This window comes from Pagrus pagrus (genome assembly GCF_965226575.1).
Source record: "Pagrus pagrus genome assembly, chromosome: 23".
Classification (NCBI taxonomy): domain Eukaryota; kingdom Metazoa; phylum Chordata; class Actinopteri; order Spariformes; family Sparidae; genus Pagrus; species Pagrus pagrus.
This window is the reverse complement of record NC_140205.1, coordinates 4,781,617-4,807,967: the sequence shown is the minus strand read 5'-3', so window position 1 is coordinate 4,807,967 and position 26,351 is coordinate 4,781,617. Positions and strand designations below refer to the sequence as shown.

General features: G+C 42.8%; 1 protein-coding gene across 4 annotated transcripts; it reads left to right on the top strand.

Annotated features, from left to right (window-relative positions):
• Positions 1–6,135: 6,135 nt before the first annotated feature.
• Positions 6,136–25,710, top strand: igf1 (insulin-like growth factor 1). 4 transcript variants are annotated; one of them, XM_084345998.1, is made up of 5 exons: positions 6,136–6,359; positions 7,636–7,795; positions 18,941–19,113; positions 20,408–20,443; positions 21,283–25,710. In XM_084345998.1, the coding sequence occupies exons 1-5, from the start codon at positions 6,312–6,314 to the stop codon at positions 21,340–21,342; spliced, it is 477 nt and encodes a 158-aa protein (XP_084202124.1). In that variant the 5' UTR covers positions 6,136–6,311; the 3' UTR covers positions 21,343–25,710. The 4 variants fall into 4 exon arrangements, with proteins under 4 accessions (XP_084202124.1, XP_084202121.1, XP_084202123.1 ...); XM_084345995.1 differs by having other exon boundaries at positions 18,941–19,194; XM_084345997.1 differs by lacking the exon at positions 6,136–6,359 and adding an exon at positions 6,667–6,781 and having other exon boundaries at positions 18,941–19,194.
• Positions 25,711–26,351: the final 641 nt, after the last annotated feature.

Below are 26,351 nucleotides of genomic sequence, written 5' to 3'. Positions count from 1 at the left end.
AAACTCCTGAATCTGTGCATTACTTTGCATAATTGGCTCTCGTCTGTGTGGTTTGTCCCTCCGACATCAGTTGTGTTTACTGGTGCCACGTTTTACGACTGTTATTGCTCTACAAGCTATTGTTCAAGTATTTGTTTTGTGTTTTTGTTCCAGACTCGGTGGGGCATTCCCCGGTTTTGTAACAGACGGAATGCTTGCACGCTTTGACAGGTCTCAAAAATACCCTGGTGTCACAAGAACAATAGGTAGACAAAGTTATGTAAACAGGCCAAGAAGAAGGACAATACCATCACGCGAACGTTTGTCGTTGCCGTTAAGAGCCACACATTGCGATTGCCGCTGCGGGTCACGATCTGAGTCTGAGGGGCCGCAAGTTAGAGTAGAGAAAACTCTTTTTGAAACTTCAGATACTTTCACCTCTTCAGGCTGTTAAAAATCCTTCAAATGCAACAATCTGAGGAAGCAAAGTCACTTTTTCATGTGTTTGAAGGGGTCACAAGCCAGAAAAGGTTGGGGAACACTACTTAAAAGCTCCACCAATCAATATTTTTTTGTACTTATTCAGTGGACGATTTGTAATGTGAAAGTATAGTAATGAACTCAGAGAGAACTGTCGTCCAATCCTGCATCAAAGAGACAGATTTTTTAGCCTCTTTTAGCTCGCTGTTTTGGTTTCATGACACATTTGCTGTATAGCTCAGTCTATTCACTGTCATGACCTTCATTTCCAGTTACTGTAGGCAGGAATTTTTCTGCATAAAAGCCACAAGTAGAATGACATGAGGTAGAGCACATACCTCCGCTAAGCAGTCCCTCGAGCCTAATTCAGTCCTGTATCACTCCAAAGCTTGATTTATGGTTCTGCATTGAATCTATGCTGTACCTACTGGGCAGTCTCTTCGTAGACGACTCACGACTGTGATTGGTCACCGGGTGGTATCCTGTTTTCCGGCCTCTCCTCTGGTGCCCGGCAGCATTGCCAATACTGGGAATTTTGACCTGTAGCCCCCCCAGTAAACACACCGCCCTCTTCAGCTGTCGCAGTGCCTCCGCCCCTGCTCTTTTTGGGCACCTCCTTCGTTTTGGGCTATAGAGAGCGAACTGGTTGGAGTTCCGAAAAACTCTGCAGACGCATCTATGAGCCAAATGGGTTGGTGTGTTTAAAGAGGAAAGTACAGCTGGCAATAAATCAGCCTTAAATTTTAAACCATTCAAAACTGCTTAACCATAATTTAAGATCAACATATCTAGGGTCTGCATCAAATTGTGTTCAGTCAGATACCAGCCAGCTAAATACGCCTGATTATTTTCATCAAGATCTATGCCTATTCCCCGAGAAATTAATGAAAATGACCCAAAAACGTCCTATCTTGCAATGATAAAGAAAATGGGAAAGATTTCCTGGATCCGTCCCCGTTTATCCCAAAGGTCAGTGGGTCTACTTTGAGGCGAGACTCATCCTCCATCCAAGTTTTGTGGAAATCCGTTTAGTAGTTTTTGTGTAATCCTGCAGACAAACCAACCAATATACAAACGGAAAACCTCTGCCAAACTGTCTAAACATTTGAATTTAGAAACAGCTACTTTAGACTTGTCGACCTTCCCGTTGTATGTTTGGCTACACGGAACAAAGCACAATCACATTATCAGAACAGACTGGCAACAGAGAAACATACAGTAAATAACAACCAGAACCTGAAGCTGGAAATGTGGCTCTTTAGTTTTCATTACCGGTAAATGTCGAGTTCAGCCTCCAAGTTTCATAGAAACTGATGTGATAACACACAATCTGATGTAAATCCTGCCTCTTCCAGCATGTTCAGCGATCACAAACAGTTAAACTGTCCCAGAGATATTTCTGAAAAAGTCGGTTTTGATCATCAACAGGCACCACAGAATTTCCCGGCCTTTTTGCCAAAATACTGTGACCCCTGCGAGTTACTACGGAAACATAGCGTATCAAAACAAGCGCCCCATTTCTTGCTCTCTGCTCCATGACGCACCTTTATTTCTTCCATATGAACAGTGTATGGCACAGCGGGGGAATCTGATCCGGATGCATGGACAACACTGCCACACACAAACCCACACCGCACCCTGTTTAACCACAAAAAATAACAAATTACCCCGACAATCACTTGTAAAAGATACTCTGCTCTCATTGTTTTTGCAAACCTTTTTTTTTTTTGTTTAAGTCAATTGATAAAAGAGGAAATGTAACACAGAAAACCACTGAGCTGGAAAAACCCTCAGATTAATCAAGAGCCTGCAGAAGGATTGCTCTCCTAATCAAGCGAGCGTATGTACGTGCACTTGCATGTGTGTGTGTGTGTCCTCATGTGAACCTGTGTGTGTGCCCAGACATATACCCAGCCTCGCACATTCCCTCCCATCTCGGGTACCAGCCCCTCCATCCTCCCTCGCCACCGCTGCCGTGGTTTTATCTCGTTTTTCATCCCCTCTAATTCTTCCTCAGTCCTCTCACTTTCATCCACTCGTGTTCATTTGCATTCTGCACCGCTGTCTGTATCTGTGTATCCTTCTGACTCGGACATTTGTTTGGCAGCAGAGGCCAGACGGGATGCTGTTAACACTGCAGAAAGTGTCTGTCTTTGCAAGTCTTTAGCTACTCCTCTTTTTGGTCCAAATGGGGTGAAATAACTCCGCTTGGTGCCAAAGTTGTATTTGTTTTTTGACAAGCCAGGTCGCTCACCTACTAGCAATAAAATGGCACCAAATTTAAGACAAAATGCTTTAAAAAAAAGTGAGAATGCATCATCAATAAGTGAAACTATCCTGCTGGCATCATTCCTCAGAGGAAAAAAAAGTGTGATTTTGAACTAACTCCTGATGCAAAGATGGACATTTTTTGCAGTGAACACTTTCTCCTTCCTACACGAGAAGGGAGTGAAAACAAGCCTTTCCCTGGTCAATGAGTTCACTGGGGCTGACGTCTCCTTAGACAAGGCTGCAGGGGGGTTTAGACGGGGAGGTGGGGGGGTTCAAAAGTCTAGCAACCGAAGAGAAAAGAGAGTCTGAGCGAGGGAGGGAGGGAGAGAGAGAAACCTGGCACCAGGACAGTTCAGAGCATTGGGCATTAGAGACGGGGAACAAGGGAAGGTCAGCCCCCCCCCCACCTCCCCCTTCTTCTTCTTCTTCTTCTTCTTCCTACTACTGCATCAGCAGATGTACAGCATAAGCCAATCATCAATACTGCCAGACCACAGCTACAGTGAGTCTGTGATAAAGCATTTACATGCAGGATTGTGGGTTTCTGGTTTTTTCTTACATCAAGAGGCAGTGCAGGATGAGATGATTTCACATCTAAGATCAGCTGCTAACAGAGAGGCTTACGGGCATCAGTGACCGACCACGGCCCTGATCTGATGCTAACAAGGTCATCCTCTTGGTCTGAAAGCAGCTTTGTCTCTCTAATCAGAGGAGCATCATCATCATATTCCACGTTGTATCGGCAGCTTCTGACGGTGACGCAATCCGCCAGGGGAGGCAAGCGGAGACGCTGCCTGGTGGACCTCTCTCCTCCGAGCAGCCGTCCTGAGAGGAAGATAAGTCAGGTCACAGATTGAGGTCACAGACCCGCTTTGGTTAATGCACTAACCGTCTGCAAATGTGCATTTTGTATGAATTTAACAGTGTAAAGCAGAACATCTTTCTCACTATTAAATAATCTGACAATTATTTGGTCACTGTTTCTATAAAATGTCAAAAAATTGTAAAACAGAATACTGCTACATGTTCGGTCTGACCAACATACACAATCCAAACGTGTAGTTTACTATCATGAATAAAAAGATTATCACTTCAAAAATGATTTGAATACTTTACCGATAACTAAATCCAAAGATGTCCTATTTACTATCACAGAAGACTAAGAAAACAAGCATTCACCTTTGAGACGATGGTACCAATTAATTTTTGTTTAAAGAAAATCTTGAACAATCAGTTATCGAAATTGTTGCTGATTAAAGTTGTAATCTTTACGTATTTCATAAAATCAAATGTCTTTTTTTATACTATTTATGATCAGTGATTTATCAGCAATAGTCTCTTTTATGTAGTAATTTTTATTGGAAGTGGCGGAGACCTGTTCACTCTACTGTGGTCCTGAACTGCTCACAGACTCTTTTTAGCCGCCCTGACGATGTTTGATATTTATGATTTAAAGCCTGGATTACATCGTCACGTTAGCTAGCATGCTACTGTTGACAGAAACTTGAAGATCTTACCTCCATTTTTCACTGACGAACAGAAAACCTGTGTTGACAGCGTCTCCCCACTCATCCAGGACTCATTAAACCCCCTGCTACAGCATGGTGTTGTACCACGCTAATCTCCATTTCGTTCACGCCTGCTTCATCATGAGATCACGTGAGAGGGATCATGTGTGAGCCCAGCATCAATCTGCAGAGCCACGAAGCCAGAGCGGTGTTCGCTGTTTATTAAAGATGTTTTAATATTGAGAATGTCACGTGTCCAAATTGCACCAAATTCGACACTGCACTTCCTTATGTCCTCAGCAACAAACCTGCCAAGTGTGAAGCAGATCGAATGAAGGGTTCTCGAGATATGCGAACCACAGACAGACAAATTCCTCGCTTCATGGTTAACTTTAATGCTTCACTTCCCTCTTAGATCGCCTCATTTGAATCATTATAATGAAACAATCTGGAATTTCTCAATAAAAGTTTGACAAAGGAAACTATTCTTCGTTCTCTCCTACTTGTGACCCCTCACACTGGTCTTGCGGCCCATTCAAGAGCCCCAAACCTCATGTTGGAAACCACTAATTCAGTTCCAGCTAAGGTTGGATCCATGTTCCCTCTGCAGCCTCTGCACCACAAGTGTGATCAGTGCTGTCCGTGTCATGTGGGGACATTTGATCGTGCTTATGTTTTGACCCACTTTACCCTCCGACAACCCGAACCGTTGCGTGTCTTCAGCTCAGGTCCCCTTTGGATCCGACCTTGCTTGTGATGCACGGACACACACTGGCCGAGCATGCTGGGATACGCGACTGTGTCCTGTTTTGTGATTGGGTCACAGCACTGATCTCATGTTTTAGTGATTAGATCAGTGTTGATGTCCCATCCCTGCTAAAAACAGCTCTCATTAAGCCGTCGCCTTGTGTGGAGCTGTGGCCTGTCTGTGCTGGGGTGCTCAGGTGGCATACTGGGAACACTGGGGGCCCTTACTTTAACATGATGAGGGTGAGGGACTCTGCACAAACAGTTGTCAGTCCAGTAGTGAAGCATCTGGTTCTGGAGTTTACTCTGAGGGGTCTGAAATGTGAAAAACATGAAGAAAAAAAAAGATGTTTTTCATCGTGAATTCACTTTTCTGTCTTTTTTTTTTTCTTTTTACACTTTTTTCACATCATGAAAGCATCAGATGTCATCAGATGTCATTTGCAGACAAACCTGCACTGAAATGACTCAATCTCAAATGCAGAAACCAGAAGAAATGACTCGTTTTCTGACATGAAATAAAAGTGACAAAGTGCAGAAAAGCAGCAAAGCCTGCACAGAAGCACAAAGTTTAGAGGGAACAGGCAATAAAAATGTCACATTTTTCCAAAGTCACTCTACTTCACATGTATGTGGCCCTTTTTTATTTTGTTTTTATTAGATATAGACGTTAGTAGCACAGTGGTGACTAAGTGGAAAAGCGTTTTATTTATTTATTTCAGCCTTGATCAAAATCAGATTTTGGATTGACGCGCTGCCGAATTACGCGGTGCCAAATTACGCACGACAACCGACGGTCACATCACAACCTCCGGCTCGTCTTTAACTTCTCCTCCATGAGCTTTCAGCGCATAAAATAATGTGTGAGTGAGCTGCTGCTGCTGCTGGTGGTGGAGGTGGTGGTGGTGGTGGGGCAGCACCGCTTTTTCTATCTTGATCTGAACTACTAACCAAGTCTTAGAGAGATCAAAATTCAATCCCGTTCTGAGAAAAAAAAAAAAAGAAAAAAAAAAAAAGAGAAATGACGTTATTTGAATATGTGCCCAAAATCCTTAATGAATAACTTAGGACGAGTAGGAGGCAAATGCTGCCCCAGCTGTTTCCTGTTGAAAATGTCTGTGTAATGTAGATAAATGTGAGGGATTTTCTCTCTAAATCCGTCTCCTGTTCGCTAAATCTCACTTCTCCAAAACGAGCCTGCGCAATGGAACAAAGTCGGAATATTGAGATGTGACATTGCCCGCATCTCATCCTCTTTCTCCCCGTTTTTAATGACTTCAAACAAGTTCATTTTCGCCGGGCTTTGTCTTGCGGAGACCCGTGGGGATGTCTAGCGCTCTTTCCTTTCAGTGGCATTTATGTGATGTCTTCAAGGTAACTTACCTGATTTCCTTTGACACTATAGATTATCACCTTCACTTGCTCACTATTTGCACTCAGCATCCTTACCTACTTTTAACAGGAAAAAAATAAAAGGGATTTTTTTTCCCATCGCTTACTTTGCATTTTTGCTGCGTTTTGAATGCATGATTCATGTGGATTTATTCTGATTTTTATCCTTTTTTCATCCAGTCAGTGCGCAGCTGTCCTGCATGTCTTGCTGATTTTTTTTTTTTTTCTTCTTCCTCAACAGATAACAAGAGATTCACCTTCATGTGCTTTAATTGACTTTTTTTCTTCAGGAAATCTTGACATGAATCGTTCACAGCTCGGATGAATGAGGGTTTCATCCTCTGTGCGTCCTGCGCTCTTTTTTTTACACCACGAAGTCCTAATGCAGCTCTGCAACTTTCAAAGTAATTACTGCTGAGTGTGCATTATGAAGTGCTAAATATCTAACCTGAGGCTGCTGCGGGGACTGAAGAGAGAGGGGAGCTTAGCATTAAATGGGCGTCGGGACGGTGCGGTCGGAGGTTGTGATGCAGATGGATAGTGTCCTAGTGTTTATTCTTTTTATTATGTATATTTGGCCCACTCAGCTTCCTCGGCTGGGTTTGGCGGGAGAGCCGTTTTCCATCTCACAGCTTGGATCGGAAAGATCCCTGGCGCTTTTTGCATCTCTTATTCTGCTTTTTGAATTCTGAAGCACTTTTTGGTTGAGTTCTGTGCGTAATAATGCACCGACAGCTGTTTTTTGGCACAGGGGTGAACGCTGAATCCTCGCTGCAGAGTGATTTTTTTTTTTTTTTTAATTATGTTTAGAATGATTAAACATGGGTTGTTGTTAACATGCGAGGACATATTCAGAGGCTGAGATGATAAGGAGAAATGTGTGTTTTCAATTTGGACGCGCTCTGCTCGGTTGCGCACAGGCGCTCCGGAGCATCAGAGCTGGTCAGCCTCCTGTTTGACTGTTTGACTCTGGCACCGAGTGCAACTTTGGATTTTTAATGTATTTTCCTCCACATCTCCAAAACCCTGTAAAGTCACCATCTGTGGCCACGGCCACTTTTATTTCTTTATTTTATTCCCTTTTATAGCAGAGTGAAAGGGAAACAAGCCCTCTGCGCACTGGTTTCAATCTTATGTGGGAAAATGTTTAGAGGTGCCACTGAGCAAGGCACCAGCTGTAACAACATAGGTGCTACTGTGACTGTCCTTGCTTGAATTAAATGAAAATCTCTGTGGTGATCTTGTCCCTGTGCTGCAGAGTGCGATGTGCTGTATCTCCTGTAGCCACACCCTCTCACTACTGCTGTGCGTCCTCACCCTGACTCCGACGGCAACAGGGGCGGGCCCAGAGACCCTGTGCGGGGCGGAGCTGGTCGACACGCTGCAGTTTGTGTGTGGAGAGAGAGGCTTTTATTTCAGTAAGTGCACCTTTTTATTTATTCATAAAGGTTGGCTGTATCCGTCCCAGAGCTCTCCACCTCCAGCGAGCTCATAAATAAAAAAGCAGCCAGTTTGACATCTTGTCTTGACTTTCCTCTGCATTAATGTTCCCTCTCTTCATTCATTCCTCCTCCACTCTTACATCTTCTCCCTCAAGTTCACATTCATGCCTGTGTCAATGCTGCTGCTCTCATTGATGAACAGGAGCGAGCAAAACCTAAATGAAATGAGTGACTATATTGTTGGTGGCAAATCGAAGGGCTTTAAGTGGAATTTGGCCGACTATCTCCAAGAAAGAGGAGGGGTAGAAACTAAATGTTGCAGTGAAGTTTTTTCTTTTTTCCACCAGAGAAGGGAAAGCGACCCAAAGAAAACCCTCCACCAAGAATCCAGGATTTAAATCTCCGATTTTTCCATTAAGGGTACAACCCAGCCCAGAACAGCACAGGATATATGGAGCTACCGAGGTTAGGTGCAATGTTCCACCAGTGTTTCTCAGGACATATCTCTGTCAGACGCACAGTGTGAGTGTACATTAGCAGTATAGTGAGCTCAGACACCACAGAGTTGAGGTTTTTAACCTCATTATTCACATTTCTTTGGCCGACGTCCATCAATTAAGCCAATTTCCCCACAAAACGTCCTGGAGGAGCGTCATATCTCCTCAAAAACCAGTGTTCTTATTTTTATAATAATTGATTGTCCCCCTGACTTCTGTGCAATTTTGTCAAAACAATCCATTATTAATGGTTTGGTTCGGTCCCAAACCTGTGAAAGATTTTCCACATGTGGTGGACCTTGTCAGCTGCCAATTTCACAAAGAAAAGAAGAAGACGATATAAGATTTCTGCGGTAAATCATCAGCACCTATAGTGCATATGCAGTCGTTCTCTTTTCTAGTAATTGATTGCTTTTACCTCACCTGAACCTGGAGTGGTTTGTAGATACACCTTCTGGAGAACCTGGTGACTGATGGGAGATTTGGGGCCAAGAGGGGGGCCAGTCTTTGGCTCCCAGCCTCACTGTAACAGGAGAGTAAAGCAGAGTGTATATCGATGCTAATCTAAAGCTATGAAAAGCCAAAAAATGGAAAAGTACATTTTTCTTTTAAGATATTAACAGTCATGCTAACAGCCCTGTGAGGCACTGTACACAGCAGTGCTTTGAGCTACGTGCTAATGTGCTAATGTTCAGAAGCTAATGTTCACCATCTGAGTTTAGCATATTAGCATGTCAACATTTGCTAATTAGCACTAAACACAAAGTACAGCACAGGCTGATGGGAATGTCATTATTACTTTGACCTGATGATGGCGCTACGGGAAATTTAAGAGATTCATCCTCTGGGGAACACGAATGTCTGTACAAAGTACGGCAATCCATCCAATAGTATTTCAGTCTGGACCAAAATGGTTAACCGACTGACCAATCACGTAGCTAGCATGGCTAAAAACTGGACAATAGACCATTTATTTTAATATTCATGGTCAGCACTCGTATCTGAACTCATTCAACAACATTTTACCAAAGACATTATTACTCTTGATGGCTCCAAGCTGCTGACTCAGTAGTGGCTGTCTTACTGTTCCTCTAAAAAAGTGATGGCTGAAGTAATTGTTCCTAACATTACAACAAACTCAGCAAAAAATAACACTTCTGTGGCTAATTTTTTGGGTCTTGTTTATCAGGTAAAGGTTAATCAAACTGTGGTTTATTGTATCATAACATGTCTTCCCTTATGTTTTGAAGGTCTAAGTTTGACTTCTGTCATCTCCAATTTTTACAATATAGACAAAAACTTCTTCTCGAGCTGGAAACAGTCAACGCTGTTACCTGAATGCCCAAAATGACATGTCAGGACAAGTTAACTACATGGTGTCTTACCTTTAGGCTTTCTTGCCCAGGTGACTCAGTGAGGGTCGAGGCCAACAGTTGTATAATGTATAATCCATCGGATCCATTTTAAAGTCAACTCTGCAGTTTACACAGAGGCTTGATGGCCTGCTGTCCATTCTGTTGGAAATTGCATACAGTTCTCTCTCTTTTTTAAAATGCTTGTTTTCTACAATATCCATGTGGTCAATGGTGCAGTAAGCAATTCTGGAGAAAGATACTTCATTGTTGAGTCTCATTCCAAGGTTGTCAAATACCAACGCTTTGGGTTGGTGGATTGGTATTCGACAACCTGGGAATGAGACTCCTGAATCACTTACTGCACCTTAAGTGTAGGGAAAGCTGCCAAGCTTCTGTGAGATTGGCATTGGATGTATAGTAGATTGCAAGGTGCAGAATCATCTAGTATGGACGTAATTCCTATTAATATTTGGGTGGACCAACAGACCTTTCCAGTCTAGTGCCTACCTGCTCCCATCTTGTCCATGCAAAGCCCGGTATGGCGAAGAAGTCGGTTCATATTGGATGATTGTGGATTTCTGTCCAGTGTCAACTGTTAGTACCGGTGACGAAACACTAACCCTTATGTAGCTAGATGGAAAGTAAGGGTGTGGAAGTTGAGACTGCAGATGGCTTTGTAACCAGAGTAAGTATCCAATCACACTGGAATACTTGGGCCTGTATTCCAATGTTGCATGGCCAAAATGTAAACCGCTCCTCTAATATCAGTGCAGACTGGCAGGGTGCGAGCTTGTTGCTAATGTTAGCCTATAAAGCACCGCTAGTGGCCAGGTAATGAAGCAGTGTTCTTGTTTGATGACTGATTGATCGATTGCATGAAGTTGTGAACCAAAGTCGAGCGTCCATGCTTTTCTATCCATAACAGATAAATGGGGAATGGCATTGTGATAGTAGACAGGACTGCCAAAGTAAGAGAACTCATCAAAGCTGAACGCCGCATGTTGGAAATGTCCAGTCATGTCTGTTTACTTAAACGCCATCGATGACAACTGATGACATTTAAGGGTCTTGAAGGGTCGTCCCATATCTAAGGGAAAGTTCACAACCACTACCCCTTGTAACTCTGCTCTGAGGGGCAAGGGGCACTCGAAAACTAGGTGTAGGGTTAAAAATGGGAAATGGGATCAAGCCTTAGTCTTACCCGTTATCCTAGCCCAGACACCGAACCCTAACCATTGCCTGAATCAAAAGTTTCAGTTGCGTAACCTTAACATTATCGATCCCCTGCACCAAGGTTTTTTGCTGCATCATCCCATTCCTGTCTGGCAACAGTTTCACCATGCACCTTGCTACTGCTCCCCACCAACCCCACCGCCACATTCCTCCACCCCTGCATGCAGCTTTTCCAGGACCAGTCAACATCACTCTCTGCATCAGGCCCTTTGTACGCCGTTTGCCAGAGCGTTGTTGGAGAGGCACCAAGCTGCTGCGAAGCTGCGAGTCTTGTTCCTCCAGATGCTGCTGGCAACACCCACATGCTGTGAAGTGGTCATGACAGCCTGCTCGAATGCCAGTTTTCTGCCAGTTAAGACTTTTCTGTCTTTGGATTCCCTCTGTTGCAGCACTTCACTTGTAGAAATGATCGTGTTCTCTTCATTTCAGGCCGAGAGACAGTCGAAGATCATGGTCGAAGCCATTTAGCATATAGGAGACTTTGGCGTTCTCCTCTTAGATGATTTCTTCTAGAGTCGAGCTCATTGGTGAATTCCATCTTACTGATTCGTATCTTAAGTTTTGCAAAATGGTCCCAAGAAGTGTCTGCAGCTGAAGCTTATAGTTGATGAAATGTTGAGGATTTTGACAAGGTATGAGGGTGTCCAGAGATTGGATGATGTGAGAATGTGACAAAGTGTTGGCTACTGATGGAGGAGCTTTACTACAGTTTTTGTAAATGTCTCTCACAGGCTATAGAAGCATAGCACTACTGTCTGTATTCATCTCATGAGAAAGTGTTGAATGGAGGCCAATGTAACTCATGAATCCTCATGCAGCGTACACTTCTTAAGCAGGAACAGACCTTTTTGTGGTACAGGGAATGTATTTGTCTTTCCCGCATTACCTTACACTGTGCAGTCACTGAACTGCACAGCGTCCATCTATCAATGCCACATTTTCCTGTGTTGAAAAAGAGGTGTATTTCACGAACACTCCATCCTTTTTCTGAAAAGACGATGAGGTTTGAGCAGCGGGGTGCTGTGCCTCGGAAAATATGCTGCTCCCTGTCTTCCTCTGTTTCTCTCGCTCTCTCATATTCTCTCTGTCATTCCTTTTCCTTCTCTTCTCTCTCTCCCTCTCGGTCGCCACATGTACCAGTGGCTGTTTGCGTAAAATATCTGGAGAATCCATTTGGGTTCTGTCGTATAAAGGACCCGGCAGCGTAACAGCTTGGCCAAAGGAGGCGTGCTCCTTTCCCTGAACTATTCCCCTCCAGTCTGGCCGTGTTGAACTTGGCAGCGCTCTGATTGATAATGTGTCCAGAGACGGTGTTGCAACGACAGTGGGCTTTCTGTGCTCAGAGTGCTTCTGCCGATCCACCTTACGCGTGTCACCAGTAAAGTAGCACACTTGCATTTTAAGACTACAGATTTCCTACCCTGAAAGAAATGCTAAATACTACTTGGTGGAAATTCTTTTTTTTTAGGTAATGAAACAAACTGCGGTTTATGAAACAGAAAAAAAAAAAAAAAAAAAAAAAATCCACAAACGTAGTCAGTTTTTCCAATTATTAGCCTGACCTAGAAATCCTCAGTTGTCTTTGTAATGCTTTAGCAGGCAGGACCGTGGGGTGATTTCACTGCGATGTTCATTCCATGAATCAGATCTGTTATGGGAGTTTTTTGGCTAAAGTGTGAGTGCTAAGTGGCTCCCTGTCCGAAGTCACTTCATATTTTATCAGTTCATGCTAAAATATTCACACTTATTCCACAGTGAGTGTGAGATATATAATCTTCCTGCTGATTTCTGTGAAATGAATGATGCCTAAACTCTCTTGAGTTACGACAAGATGGAATAATTCCTCATTGCTGGCCAAGAGCTAATTGTTAGCACACCAAGTTCTAATAAAAGAGAGCAGCCAAATGCGAAACGTGGTGCTTTTTTTTTTTTTTTTTTTTAGTTGTTTTGGCTTGTACTAATGGCATGTGAGTGGAAGGTGGAAAGAAGAGGGGAAATTGCTTTTAGCAGCCATTGATGAGACTTCCCCTTCAGTGTTTGTCCCTGTCAATTTTATTCAAAGCTACTGGAGCTGGAGAAAAGAGGTAGAATGTGCAAACAGCACGTCACATGCGTGCACGCACACACGCACCCACTCAAACACACATAGCTAGGCCTTGTCCCTCAGCAGCAGGGGATTATGTGGATTACAGGATGATCAGGACACCCCCCTCCTCCTCCCTCCATAGTTTTACACTGGACCTGAGCACACAGCGGAAGTCACTGAGATCTGAAGAAAGACCTCCTGTGTCCTCTCCATCACTGAGAAAAGGTGTCGTTTTCCCATTAAGACCTGAACTACAAGTCTCTGACCCTTCTGTGAATTACAGCTCAGCGGAACAAAGAGGCGTCTCATGAAAAGGACAGGCCGGCTCCCTCCAGATTTAGATCTGTACATTAGGTGAAGCTGAGACACGAGGGATTTGAGGACACTCTGGGACTAAACAGTACTTTACCTTGGAAAACCTTCCTCGGTTTGATCCAATCACATAATGTAGGATGTATCGAATTGCAGATTCATAGTTGATATCCTGCCAGAAAGGCATCCTTTCTTCTTTACCTTAGGTAGACTCGTAAATTGTCTTTCATTTGCATTTCAGTTGAGGACATATCGGAGGATCCTGCAAAATGTTGATCACTTTTTCTCAACCTTTTTTCCCTTTAGAGGAACAAAAACAGATTCAATGACGAGGAGAACCCTGTCGAACTGACTTCATTAACCTCAGACCTTTGACTTTACCTTGATCAAATTTGGACCGAAACGTTGCTAGTAAAGCAAAAACAAAAACAGGACTTTGTCTTTGTTGCTAATGTTTCAAAACATCCTCATTTCAAAACGTGGGATTAGGTCAATTGCCAGCCAGTCCCAAAACAATGCGAGCGTCACAGGGTACCACGACAGTTGTAGCCGACCTTCGTCGTACCATCACAGTTCAGTAAGGTTTAGGGAAACTTTGCAGTCTGAGTTAAAATCATTTTTTTACAAACACACCCATGTCGCGTAAATAAATTATGTTACGTTATGTACGTGACGTAACGTAACTACATTAGTAAGTTAAAATAATGTCGCAAAACAATGATTGCAGTTGGTTAGGTTTAGGCACCAAAACTACTTGGTTAGGTTGAGAAAAACATTATGGTTAAAATCAGTATGTTACTTCTGTAACTTCAGTAACAAACTTACCTGCGTTACGCTACATTATGTACGTGATGGAACTGTCTTCTGATGAAAGTCCTGTGCTTGTTTTACCCGACCGTCCAACTTTCCTTACACTGCTTCTCCTCACTTCCTTCTTTGCAGTTGTAATAAATAGTGCAGCCACTAGAGGTCACCGCCTGACAAGAAACGTAAATATAGGTCATAATAAGCTGCTTTCATGTGGTTGTTTTTCTGATGAGGACAGGCTGTCATAAATATCTCCACCAGTCAAATACCGATGTTTGGGTTGGTGCTCGGACCGACCAACCCAACGCGTCAGTATTTGAGACTCAATCACCAACTGTCTTCCAAATAAGACCAAAGTTAAAGAACTCTATACATTTGTCATCACTTTCTCATCATTCAGTTTCAAAATCAGCCTCAAACCCCCCTGAAAAAACTACTTAATAAAACCATGTTGATCTGTATTGATAAAGCTGTGATCAACACTGTCAACATTTGGACGAGTTTCCAACGTCAAGGTGCAGAACACTTCACTCATGCCATAAACTCTTTGTGGTACCAGTGATAAAGAGATAGTTTCCAGTACTTTAGCAGCTCTTATAGTCCCTGCCCAGCCGTAAACTGCCTGACACTTCGCAGGAAGAGCAGTGCACAGGCTCCAAGAATCCACTGCTTTTTATTGACCATGACCAAGCTGTAAAACTCAGATGCTTTCTGTGCCACTCTGGAATGGGGGAATCCAGCCATCTCCCTCTCTCTCTGCATTGCCGATCCTCAGAGGAATGAACATGATGTGCGTTGAGGCTGTCAAACACCAAACCGAAGTTGTTAGATGGCATCGGATGAAACACTTCATCTAAACTAAAGCTGGCAGGTCGAGGACGGTTCTACGTCGGTTCTACGGCATAGTTTTCTGTTAAGAAGGATGCTGGCGGATCGGAGTCTAACGTAAATCATTAAATTAATACTCTTTCAAGTATCAAGTGTTTGAATTGTGGTTCTGAAATTCGTGGAGGACGGCACCTGCAGTCAGCCTGGATTCACGGAAGATACTATTTAAAATATTGAGATGTACTGTGGGGGAAAAAAGGAAATATGCCAGAACGTATAAAACTGCCATAGAAACCTTTCAAACCACTTCTACAGAGTAATTACAGCCTCCTCATTCATTTCAATGAGACCTCTGCGTGAGCCCCGGAAAGAAAAAGGTCGTCCAGCTTAAAACGATTACTTGACATCACCTCGCGAGGTGCTGCATTGGTAAGTCAAAAACATCCATCAGCACACCCTTGGCAGATTATTTTTAGCTAATTCCATGAAGAAATCCTCCCGACAGAAGATAGAACGATTGTCATCATAATGTTCCCAAAGTTATAAAATCCTTTTGGCATCGCCTCTTGGAGTGTAAGTCATTGTCCCAACGGACTCTGAAGGCAACACACCCCTGTGATGCAGGCCAATATCGAGATGACTCCACCGATTCAGCCACAAATGGATTTATATAAGTTTTAAAAGAGTGAAAAGTAAAATCTATTGTCCTTCAAGGTATTACAGGATAAGTTCACCTAGAAATGACAATTCAGTCATTGTCTACTCGCCTTCTTGCTGATGGGAAGTCGTAGTCCTCAAAACATTTCTGGCTCTTCACAGTAGAGCAGTGTTACAGCATTCTCCTGAACAACAAGTAGATGGGGACTTGATTTAAAATAACCAAAAGGAAACATAAAATGGTTTCATACTACTCATTTGGAGTAATCGAAGTCTCCGGAAGCCCCGAGATCTTAAAAAAGACCCTTTTTTAAAGCTGATTCCTCGCTGTAGCTGCTAAGTTATACGCGCTACAAGCTCGAACGCACATCAAGGGTGTTAAAGTCTTTATTCGATGAATCCAAGTCTCCAGAAACCAAGATATACCACATTATTTTGAGAAGACCTTTTGAATACCCTCGACACTTTCAAGCTTTCGGACGATGTGCGCGCTAACGCTTTTAGCATAGCAGCTACGGTCAAGATTTTGGCCTGTAAAGGATGTAAATAACGTCTTTGCAAATCGATTTTGGATTTCGAGGCTTCTGGAGACTTGCAAGCTGTATTGAACCATTTTATGTTTGTTTCGGTTGTTTGTTTTTTTTAACATTTTAAACTTTCCATCGGCATGGGGCTGAGTAGATAACGACTGAATTTTAATTTTTGGGTGAACTTATCCTTTAACGTCTACTTGAACGTACAGATAAAGGACTTCTTTACTCAACGGACAGATTGTTGGTGGAGTCTTCCTTTATTTTATCTAGCTGGGCCACTACATCCTTTAACTCCTCACGTATTACTCTAACTGTGTAGAGATGGCTGAACCGCTGACGCACGCTTTCTAATCTGACCTTCATCAGCATGCGTGACCGCCTCATCCTCCACCCAGAGTCCATCTCATACAGCAGAGGGCCGTGAGGCAGGGAGCATTGGCAGAAAAGGTTGTTTACCTATTTGTTTAACAACAGTCACAGAAAACAACTCTTTGTTTATGAGGGATTACATCAGTTATCCATGGAACTGAAGCATTTAAGACCTTCCAAAGCTTTTAGACCTGATTATTATATGCGTGTTTTTCCCCAACCTGCCCGAGCTGATTATCCTACATGTTACAACCGGTGCCAGCTGATTTTTCTCCCCCTTCCAGCTGTTTGTGCAGCAGGGTTGCAAGCTATTTTCAGAATAATAGCGGATGTTAATTTGCAAGGCTTTATTGGGAGGGATTGAAAAACAGGCCAGGCAACGAGGCACGGCCCCTCTTTTGGCTTTCAGCTGCCATTATATAATCGGCAACCAGGGCTCAATGTCATATTTCTGTCTTTCTAAATGCCTCGACATCAGGTGTTAAAATAGCAGCCAAGGCCGTTCCCACTGATACACTGCAGGGGAATATGAGATTTACTGGTCAGACGGCTGAAAGGACTAAAAAGACTACAAAACACAAGATGTAGCTGTCAATAAATTTGCATTTTCAGATAAAACAAACACAGAAATCAAAAGCTAAATGCAGATTTTTTTGTTATCTACATTTTTCATTTACCACGTCCATTTTGGCAGTTTGAGATCTGGGTAAATCCGGTTCTCCTGTTCCCTAAATAATGCATGTGCACGGTGTATTTTTAGCATCATTCTACCTGAACTTGAAAAGCCTCCCTATTGTCCTCCCCCAACTTCCTCCCTCTCATTCACACCTCCATTATCGTCCACTCTGCTTTGTGTCCGGGTGTCCGAGGAGAAAGATGCTTCTGTTTCTGAATGAAAGCTGCTCTCAGTCCAAAACAACATTGTCAGGACAAGGCAGACAGAGAGCAGAAGTTAATGCACTTTGTCAGCACTGGCAGGCTACCGAGCCAAGAGCTATTAACTCTGAGAGGGAAAGGCATTTCCTCCTTGTAAATGCCATATTAAATTATTATTATTTTATTTGGTAACAGGGAAAAGCCCATCAGGGCTATATTGCTCAAGGTGAGCTGGGAATTGTAAATGGAGAGTTGGACTTTTTTCTAAAGGCCACCAAACGAGGGTGGGTTTCGGGGGGTAAGGGAGTTGAGAGAGGAAGTGGGTATTGGCGTCATGGTAACTCGATGTGGTCACCGAGTCAAAAAGCTGAGTGTCACACCTAAAGGTAATGTTTTACGTGATATTACACAGACTACACAAGAATTTCCAGCTCACAAGACTGGCCTCGAAAGGTGCACCATGTCACGGTCTTCAGCGTCCATGTTCGACTCCAGGTGGCTCAGGCTGCTGCCAAATGAAAATGTGAATGAACAGTGGGGCATAGCCAAACGGGGGAGCGGCCTCAAAGCCTGGCCTGGCTGTTCCTGCAGGTTGATCGGGCCCAGAGGGCTCGTGGTTTGGCCTCACTGGACAGCCCTCTGTGTAAAAGATACCTGGTCCAAAATGGACCATGATATTCTCAACGTTTGGGTGCATGTGGCCCCCTTTTACAGGGAGGCCGCTGCCAGGAAGGGTCCATAGTGTGCAATGTGATACACTGTAAATTTTACACGGAAGAAATCGATGTCATTAAGACTGTTCATATATCAGAGGAATCGAACCTGTGACCAGGCCGTAAAGAGTCCTAAAACCTGGGAATAAGTCCAGTTCCCTCGTCCTGACGTGAATGGGTTTCTTGAATGGGTTTCCGGTTAAATGCCTGAAAGAAGGTCTGTGTTTAACGTGAGCTTAAGAAATGTTCCAGTTTGTTTAAAGATATGAAATACGCTCGTAAATACCCCACGTTTGAATTATAAAGCAGTTATGTGTATCTATCGGTTGCTTACAAGTGGCTAAATGAGACTACAGTAGTTGTCATGGACATTAAACATTGTTTAACATCCTCGTTGAACGCTCACCAAAACTCATAACTTAAACATTGTATATCTGCTCCTTTGTATAAACAGCTAACAGAACTGACCAACTACTTTCACTTAACTGCAGTTGTCAATATGAGCAGATTTATTGTGATTTCTGATCCATGTTGGTGTATGGTGAAGATCTAGTTCACTGAGCGGTTTAACACAAACTGCGACTCTCTTGACTTGGAAAATTACCTTTTAAATTGACAAACATCATATCATAGGAGGCACAAATCAAGCGGGCCCAAAAAATTATTTGTCTCTTCATTCACTACCATACAGTTTTTCCCAAATAAGGTCCCATGGGGTCCCACACACAAAAAAATACACTGAAAGAACTTGTCACCCAGAGTTTCAGGACTAATATGGACCAGCTACTGTACGTTGCTGCCAACACCTCTCCTGTCTACACAGTAATCTAACTTGTGCTGTTTTTCCTGTAACAGGTAAACCTGGCTATGGCCCCAATGCACGGCGGTCACGTGGCATTGTGGACGAGTGCTGCTTCCAAAGCTGTGAGCTGCGGCGTCTGGAGATGTACTGTGCACCTGCCAAGACTAGCAAGGCTGCTCGCTCTGTGCGTGCACAGCGCCACACAGACATGCCAAGAGCACCCAAGGTTAGTAACGCAGGGCACAAAGTGGACAAGGGCACAGAGCGTAGGACAGCACAGCAGCCAGACAAGACAAAAAACAAGAAGGTGAGCACAGCACCGAACAACACTGAAAAAAAAAAAGAGAACAGGATTGATGTTTTGGTAGCTTCCGTCAGAGCATGCACTTATAATAATAATACAGATGAGAAGATTGATACTGTTGCTACTCATATCTGTTTATTCAGCATAGCTTAGCATAAAGAAAACGGCTAAAGTTGCTAGCAAAAAAAATAGCATCACACAACCTCTTATTTAAGGTCCAGTGTGCAGGATTTGGGGGGAAATATTATTCATTATTAGACCTTAGAATGAGTCTTAAATAATTACAAAGTCCACCATGTCGAACCGCAATGTTCTTACAGTAACCCAGTATGGACAAACCAAACACTGGCGCCAGGGAGAGTGAGGGGTATTCAGTTGGTCGCAATCTGCAAGCTCACAGCTAGATGCTACTAAATCCTACACCTTTACATTTTGTTTTTTGTACATTAAGGCTAATTTATGCTCAGTGTTATATACGGATATGGACGGAGCCTTCTGTCGTTCATTTCATCCATATTTTTAGCATTGTAACAAATAGTTCAAGCGCGACACGATCACAGGACAAGAGGAGGAAGTTCTAACAATAGCTAAACTTTTTGAGGAGAGGTTATGCAAAGTTTTAAACATCTGTCTGACACTACTTATTACTTCACCTGGGCACAGAGACAAACAGTTACAGAACAGCTGAAAAGAGATTGGACAGGAACATGAACGTTTGAGGGTGGTGAAGGAAAAGTGGTTGTATCGCTTAACATCCAGGCCAACGTGAAGGACCTGTGGAAGGATGTGGGCCTTGACGGTTATATTGCTTGAAATGGACGTATTATACGTGACGGGGACATAAATGAGCCTCTAGGTGGTCCTGAAGGGTGAGGCGAGGGGTACTCAGTTGGTTGAGAGATAAAATGCGTTAAATAGGTGCTGGTGGGTAGATTTTGATGTCTTCGGACAAAGCAAGGCTAGCTAAATCTCGCTAATGAATGAAACGTAAAAATGCGAGGCACTTTCTGACAGAAGACTAGCTGTTTCCACCTGTTTGCAGTCTTTATGCTAAGCTAACCAGATGGCTCTACAGACATGAGTGCGGTCTCAAACTTCTCATCTCATTCAGCACATTTTCCAAATTGTTGTACTGTAGGTTCAAGTTAGCGAGCAGCTAAATGTATAGCAAGAGATGAATACATTTAACTTAAGTGGCTTCGTTTTCCTTCCACAGAGACCTTTACCTGGACATAGTCATTCATCCTTCAAGGTATGCATGCCAGTGGAAACTTTATTGTTATTATTTTAATGTCATTGAAACCAAACAACTGCTCCACTCAGAACCTTTTTTAGAAACGAGAAAAGAGATTTAGTTGAAATCTTAATCTCTTGGCCGAAAAAAGAAGCGTGAGATCTAAATGCAGACTCTGTTTCATCCTTGAGTTGCCAACCTGCGGGAGAGTGTGATCCTTTTAAGATTTGACCGTGTGCTTTTTACCCTTCTCTCAAAAAAGAAAACCATTAGCAAGAGAAGGAACTAAGTGGTTTTTGTGGTAGACCCAGTGGCACTCCTGCTCCCCAGGCAGAATCTCCACTCTGCTACTGTACATTATGTGCTGAAATTCTGGCGTCTCACCATAACAGCCTGACACATGTGAGGTCCGGAGATGAAGCAGTGTACCTACATGTGCAGCTTCCACATCACTCATCAGTTCATTAATTTGTGGATTGTGGTGCGCTGTAATTGCTGCGTAAATGGTTCTTTCTATCTGGAAGTCAAACTGAAATTTGAATTGACTTCAAAAGAAGATAAAACATTTGTGTATTTGTAGAAACCGCGTACACTTCAAGCCTGAAGGTAGACGGATTGCTTGGTGGTGGTTGAGATCCAGTGTAAGCACGTCAGGAGCACACCCTATGAACTTTTATCCCTCTTTACAACAAGCCCACATTGTGTTGTGTATTGATAGCGATTTCCACAACCAAGTTTATTTTTACCATGTTTTTATGGATGCAGATGCATATTTCAGACCCAAAGCTTGCTCTCTTTATCCTGTATCCGCTGTATCTCAGCTATCTGTCTGAAACCTGTTTCTCTTTTCGTTGCAGGAAGTGCATCCGAAAAACTCAAGTCGAGGCAACACGGGGGGCAGAAATTACAGAATGTAGGGAAGGAGCGAATGGACAAATGCCCAGCGACTTGGGAAGAGAGAAGGGAGTGGCCTTACCTGGTACCCCTGTGGAATGGTTCACTGTAAAACAAAACAAAGAGGAGGCTAACAATGGTCCGAAAAGCTCTTCAGAATGATTGAAAGCTGAGAGCTAAGTGGTGTTTAAGGGTTTGATGAGGGATCTTGTGATTATTTTATACACTGCACCATTCCATATCGGGAGGAATTCTTTGTTAATGCAATGTAACAGACTAGTTTAGCTGCTGAGACACGAACAAGAGCTTATTATACCTCCATGTGTGAGCTGCAGCATCCCCTGGCTCCAGGAAAGGTGGGAACGGATCTGGGCTTCAGCCAATCAGAGAGCTGCAGGCTGCGTTTTTTTGCTAACGAGCGGTCCGTCCCCGTCCCTTGAACTCTGCGGAGGTTAAATCCTTTTTCTCTGAGAGAGTGGATTCGTTCACTCTGTCCGTAAGACAGGATACTTCTTCACCGGTCACATATTACGGTTAAAAATCTGATCATCTTAACTTCAGCGTTTGTTTTCATGCACCGTGCATTACTGAGGATATTTTTAATAAGTAAAAAATGTTCGCTTTAAAGCACAAAGACCAGGTGGTTCATTGTCAGGCTTTAAAACATTGTAGTTATTTTACATAAAGTCCCTTCGTCTCATTGACTGAAGGCAGCGTTCTTCAGTCTAAGTGGAGTCAGTCGAAGGCTTGAGTCCAATCCAAATCCCTCCTAAGCTGCAGGAAGTGTTGAGAACCTGAGGTCTGAGTCTACAATCCAAACACCTCTATAACAACAGATCAAGCACCATTAGAGGGGATTTTAAGGAACAGTAGGTACTCCAAAAACAAGACTGTGCTTTTGCCTATTTTCCAAAACAGAGAATCAAATTAACCAGAAGCTAAATTGAATTAAAGTTTCTTTGGCCGCTCGTTGCGTGGCGCTTGTTTGGTTGTCAGAAATGGGTCATTCAGTGGATTCAAAGTGCATTTGGCACAAGTCAGTGGAATAAGTCAAATAGCGACAATCAGGCAAAATGTTTGTCGTCTGCATCCTTTTCACATGTCACCACCGCGGCCAAATCAGATTTTTTGTCAACAATCCAGTCGGCGGTGATCAACATTTGAGTCTGAGTGGAGGCCTGTGTTCAAGGTTAAACACAAGTCATTAAAGTTTAGTGACAGAAAGAGCCAAAGCACTCACAGAGAAGTATCAACTACAGTCAAATCTTTACTCTTGTTCTCTTGAAGAACTAGCGATTTGTCCCCCAAGCCTCCATAGATGTTAAGTTTAATGATTGACCGATCTTGGCTTATAATATTTTGTCAGTTAATGAAGGCCGAGAACTTTGCAACTTCAGTCGTTGCTCGGGCTGCCATCATTACTAGAGTGCAACGAAACTCTGCGGCGCCCGTCGCAAAGTCCAACGACGAAACGCGAAGATTACATGATTTGGTAAATAGACCGAAATGACTCGTCCTCCTGCAGATGTGAGATACGGCACGCATTTAACGGTACACAAACACACATGCAAAAAAAAAAAGCACCCACAGTGTAAATGAGAGTTGTGTAACTTTGTGCAAAGGTCAAGCACACACAAACAGTTCTGAGAAGTCCTTGCATGAGGCTGTTTGTTCAAGCCTCCATGTGGACTACCAATTATTTTATCTCACAAACCGCCCAAGACATCTCATCTCTGGCTCTGCCTCCTCTGCCTGTGTATAATCAAACAGTACTCCCATTTATGTTAACCTATGCATTACTATCATTCATTGTACATGATGGTTTCATATAACAAAACTGTATTAAGAATCCTATCCACTGTATAATGGTGCTATTTTGTAGTTTGTTACTTGCAAGAGATGGCTAAGACAGACAGATGGCAGGGCTTACATTGGAGGTCTTCCCTTTTGCACAGCCTTGTGGCCACCATTTTAATAATAGTGTTTTTATTTGTAAGCTGTTTCAATAAGGTAGTAGTGTACGCGAGTAAATGTATCTTTGGGAAATCTGTGAATGCATGGAGATTAAAAAAAAAAAAAGAAAAAAGAAAATGCCATGTTGTGGTCCCAAGAAGGCAAAATGCTATTTTTTCTACTGTTTTTGAATTATTTTCTCAATATAGATCCCTTATGCCAAATAACTTGACAAAAGTACTGTGAACTGTGATTCTTCCAATTGTATTAAGATTGTTAAAATTCATGGTGTGCTTTTGTCTGTCCCGAGATGTGTGTGTACATGCACTTCACTGGAAGCCATGGTATTGATTATTAAAAACACTTAACGCGAGACTACGTAACCTTTGCTGAACAGCGGCCACTCGTGGCTACAAGTGGTAACTACAGGATAATGGCATATCGAGTTTGTCTTCATTTCCCAAGATTCTTCTATGAGTCAGATGCTTTAAAGGCACAGAATTTGGGGAAATATCTCTATTCACTTTCAATGTCTTTACGTTAAATATTAAGCTCAAGCCAGCAGTCAAAAAGTACAAAAAGTGGAAATCAGCCAGTCTGGCTCGGTCCAAAGTTAAGAAAATCCGCCAAACAACAACCTTGGTGTTAGCTTACAATAGCTACTATTGCTCTCCGTTAGCGAAGCGTAGAGAACATGCATGAAGTCACATCCTTTGTACTGTCACAGAAAATCCGACAGACAGGTTCGCTAAATCCAGCAGCATTGAACAACAACACATCATCTGCATATACTGCTTGTAAAGGCAACTGAGAGGGACAGGGAAGGTCTAATTTTTCATGTCATGCTACAATCTGCTCACATATGGCCATCTCTGTTTCGCCACTACATGTCCCTTAATTAGGTAACACAATGGCGGTTAAGCTTTTAGCTAACAAACTCAAAATCAAACCTGCAGTTACAGCTTCTCGCCACAGGTGCCGCCAAAGAGAGCAAAACAGATCTTTGAGATTGTTACTTTAACACACCTTTTACAGTTTAACGGACAAGATTTGTGTGTTAACGTGCAAGTTACAGAGGTGCTGTTTGGCAGATTTTTATTTTAGGCATTGTCTTTTCGGGTTTTCCGTCTGCCCCATTCTTATGAACATTATATCTTTGAAAACGTCTTAAGGAAATTTCTTCAAATTTGGCTCTCAAGAAGGAAATTATTAGAATTTGGCAGTCAAAGGTCAAGCTCACTGTGACCTCACAATGTCTAATAGAACAAAAATGATGACATTTTATATCTAAAAGGTCAAACCCTGACGTGATAACTCTAAATTTCCCCCTCAGACCGAGCCAAGCTAGCTCGTCCCCCCTGTTTCCAGTCTTTATGCCAGGCTAAGCTCACTAGCTTCTGGCTGTAGCTTGATATTCAGTGTAAAGATTTGAGTGTTAACATTTTCATTTAACTCTTAGAAAAGCAAAATAAGCCAATTTCCCTAAATTAACTGGTGATTTTCAACATTAGCTAACATTAGCCTGCATAAGCTACTGGTCATAACACATTAAATAAGGTTGTAGTGACAAAACCCCTAAAGGAACTGAAATGAGCGAGGGTTGTTTTATCGCTTTTGAGTTCAACCTTTTATATTTAAGAGGAAGATTCTGTTGTTTCATTCAAAAGTTGCATAGTCTCGCTTTAACAGTAAGCCAGGAGTTTAATTTATTTCAACTAAAACATTTGTAAGCAACTCTGATATACGACTTATTTTCAACGATTAATTTAAGTGTGTTTTTATCTGTCATGATCAAGCTTTTAAAATTTGCATTTGTACTTTGGTGTCTATTCCTTTTTTTTCAAATTGTGTAATCAGTCGACCTGGCGGCTGAAATAAAATAAAGACGCTCGTAGAAGAACAGCTCTGTTCCTTCAAGATCTTCAGATATACAGTACAAACCAAAGACTTTTTAATGAGAACAAAGCCTCACTCAGCATTATATCAGGCCTGTGTCATGAACTAAACCCAGATCATTATATATCAGTTGATGCCATCCTTGTCTGAACTGCACTGCAGCTACAATACACCCTTCACACACAGTCTCTGGTACCTGAAATACAGCCTGTGTAGTAGAAAAGCAAAGTGAGCCAGAGTCCCTCGGTGTATCTGGCACATTTCGGAGCAGCGATGAAGAAAAGCTACAGCGACCGACTTCAATATCACGTGACTGCGAAATCATTCAAACATGTCTGCTTGTCACTCGGTGTGGGTTTAATCAATAAAAAGCGCGACATTCTGTGAGGTTGTTTGATGAGTAAAAATGTCATTTCCTGAAGCTCACTGTCCAAGAAACTGTTTGATTACAGCGCTGTTATTTATGGTGCTCGATTGCCTTCTGTAGAAACAAAAAATACTGACAAATTGTTCACCATTCCTGCTGAATAAACCACTTGTCAACATCACAGAACTGGCTGGAGAGTTTTTCATGCTGCACGCACATACACTCATAAAAACCTCTGGGGAAACAGACATCACTCCCTCTATTACGCAACATGACACGGGTAAAAACTCTATATGGCTTTTATGAGGAACCCTGTGGATTCAGACACATAAACAGCAAGATAATTACAAAGCAGGGGTGTAAATCTTTCGGGGCTATAGACGAAGCCGAGGCTGAATCTGTGCGTGCTGAATGACAAAGTCATATTTCCTAAGAGGTGGCGGGGTCCGCCAGAGCAAACAAAAGCAGGGGTGTGGTGCTCCCTGAGGCCAGAGCTGCATGTTCAGCCCTTTCGAGGATGCTCGCAGTGACAGCGCCGAGCTCTCTCTCGCTCACTCACTCGCTCGCTCGCTCACTCACTCACTGTCAGCACTTTTCAAACGGATGTTCGTGGGACAACGATCAAACCCTGATAAATTGTCTCTCTGGCAGACGGCAGGAGATCAAAATGTGGAGCAGCAGCAGGAAAAGGTTGGCGAGGTCCAGGTCATCCCGGCCATCCTGGATGTTATTTCATCCGTCTCTATGACTAATACAGAATCAATTATCTCACCCTAATGGTCCAATTGCAGGCTGCAAGCTTGCAAGATTTAGAGT

What these genes read in the sequence shown, in the direction of transcription:
- igf1 (XM_084345995.1), top strand. Translation starts at nt 6,312, where the DNA reads ATGTCTAGCGCTCTTTCCTTTCAGTGGCATTTATGTGATGTCTTCAAG. An exon ending in ATTTATGTGATGTCTTCAAG is followed by an intron (nt 6,360 to 7,635) that starts GTAACTTACCTG and finishes CCTGTGCTGCAG; the next exon opens with AGTGCGATGTGCTGTATCTC. An exon ending in ACAAGACAAAAAACAAGAAG is followed by an intron (nt 19,195 to 20,407) that starts GTGAGCACAGCA and finishes TTCCTTCCACAG; the next exon opens with AGACCTTTACCTGGACATAG.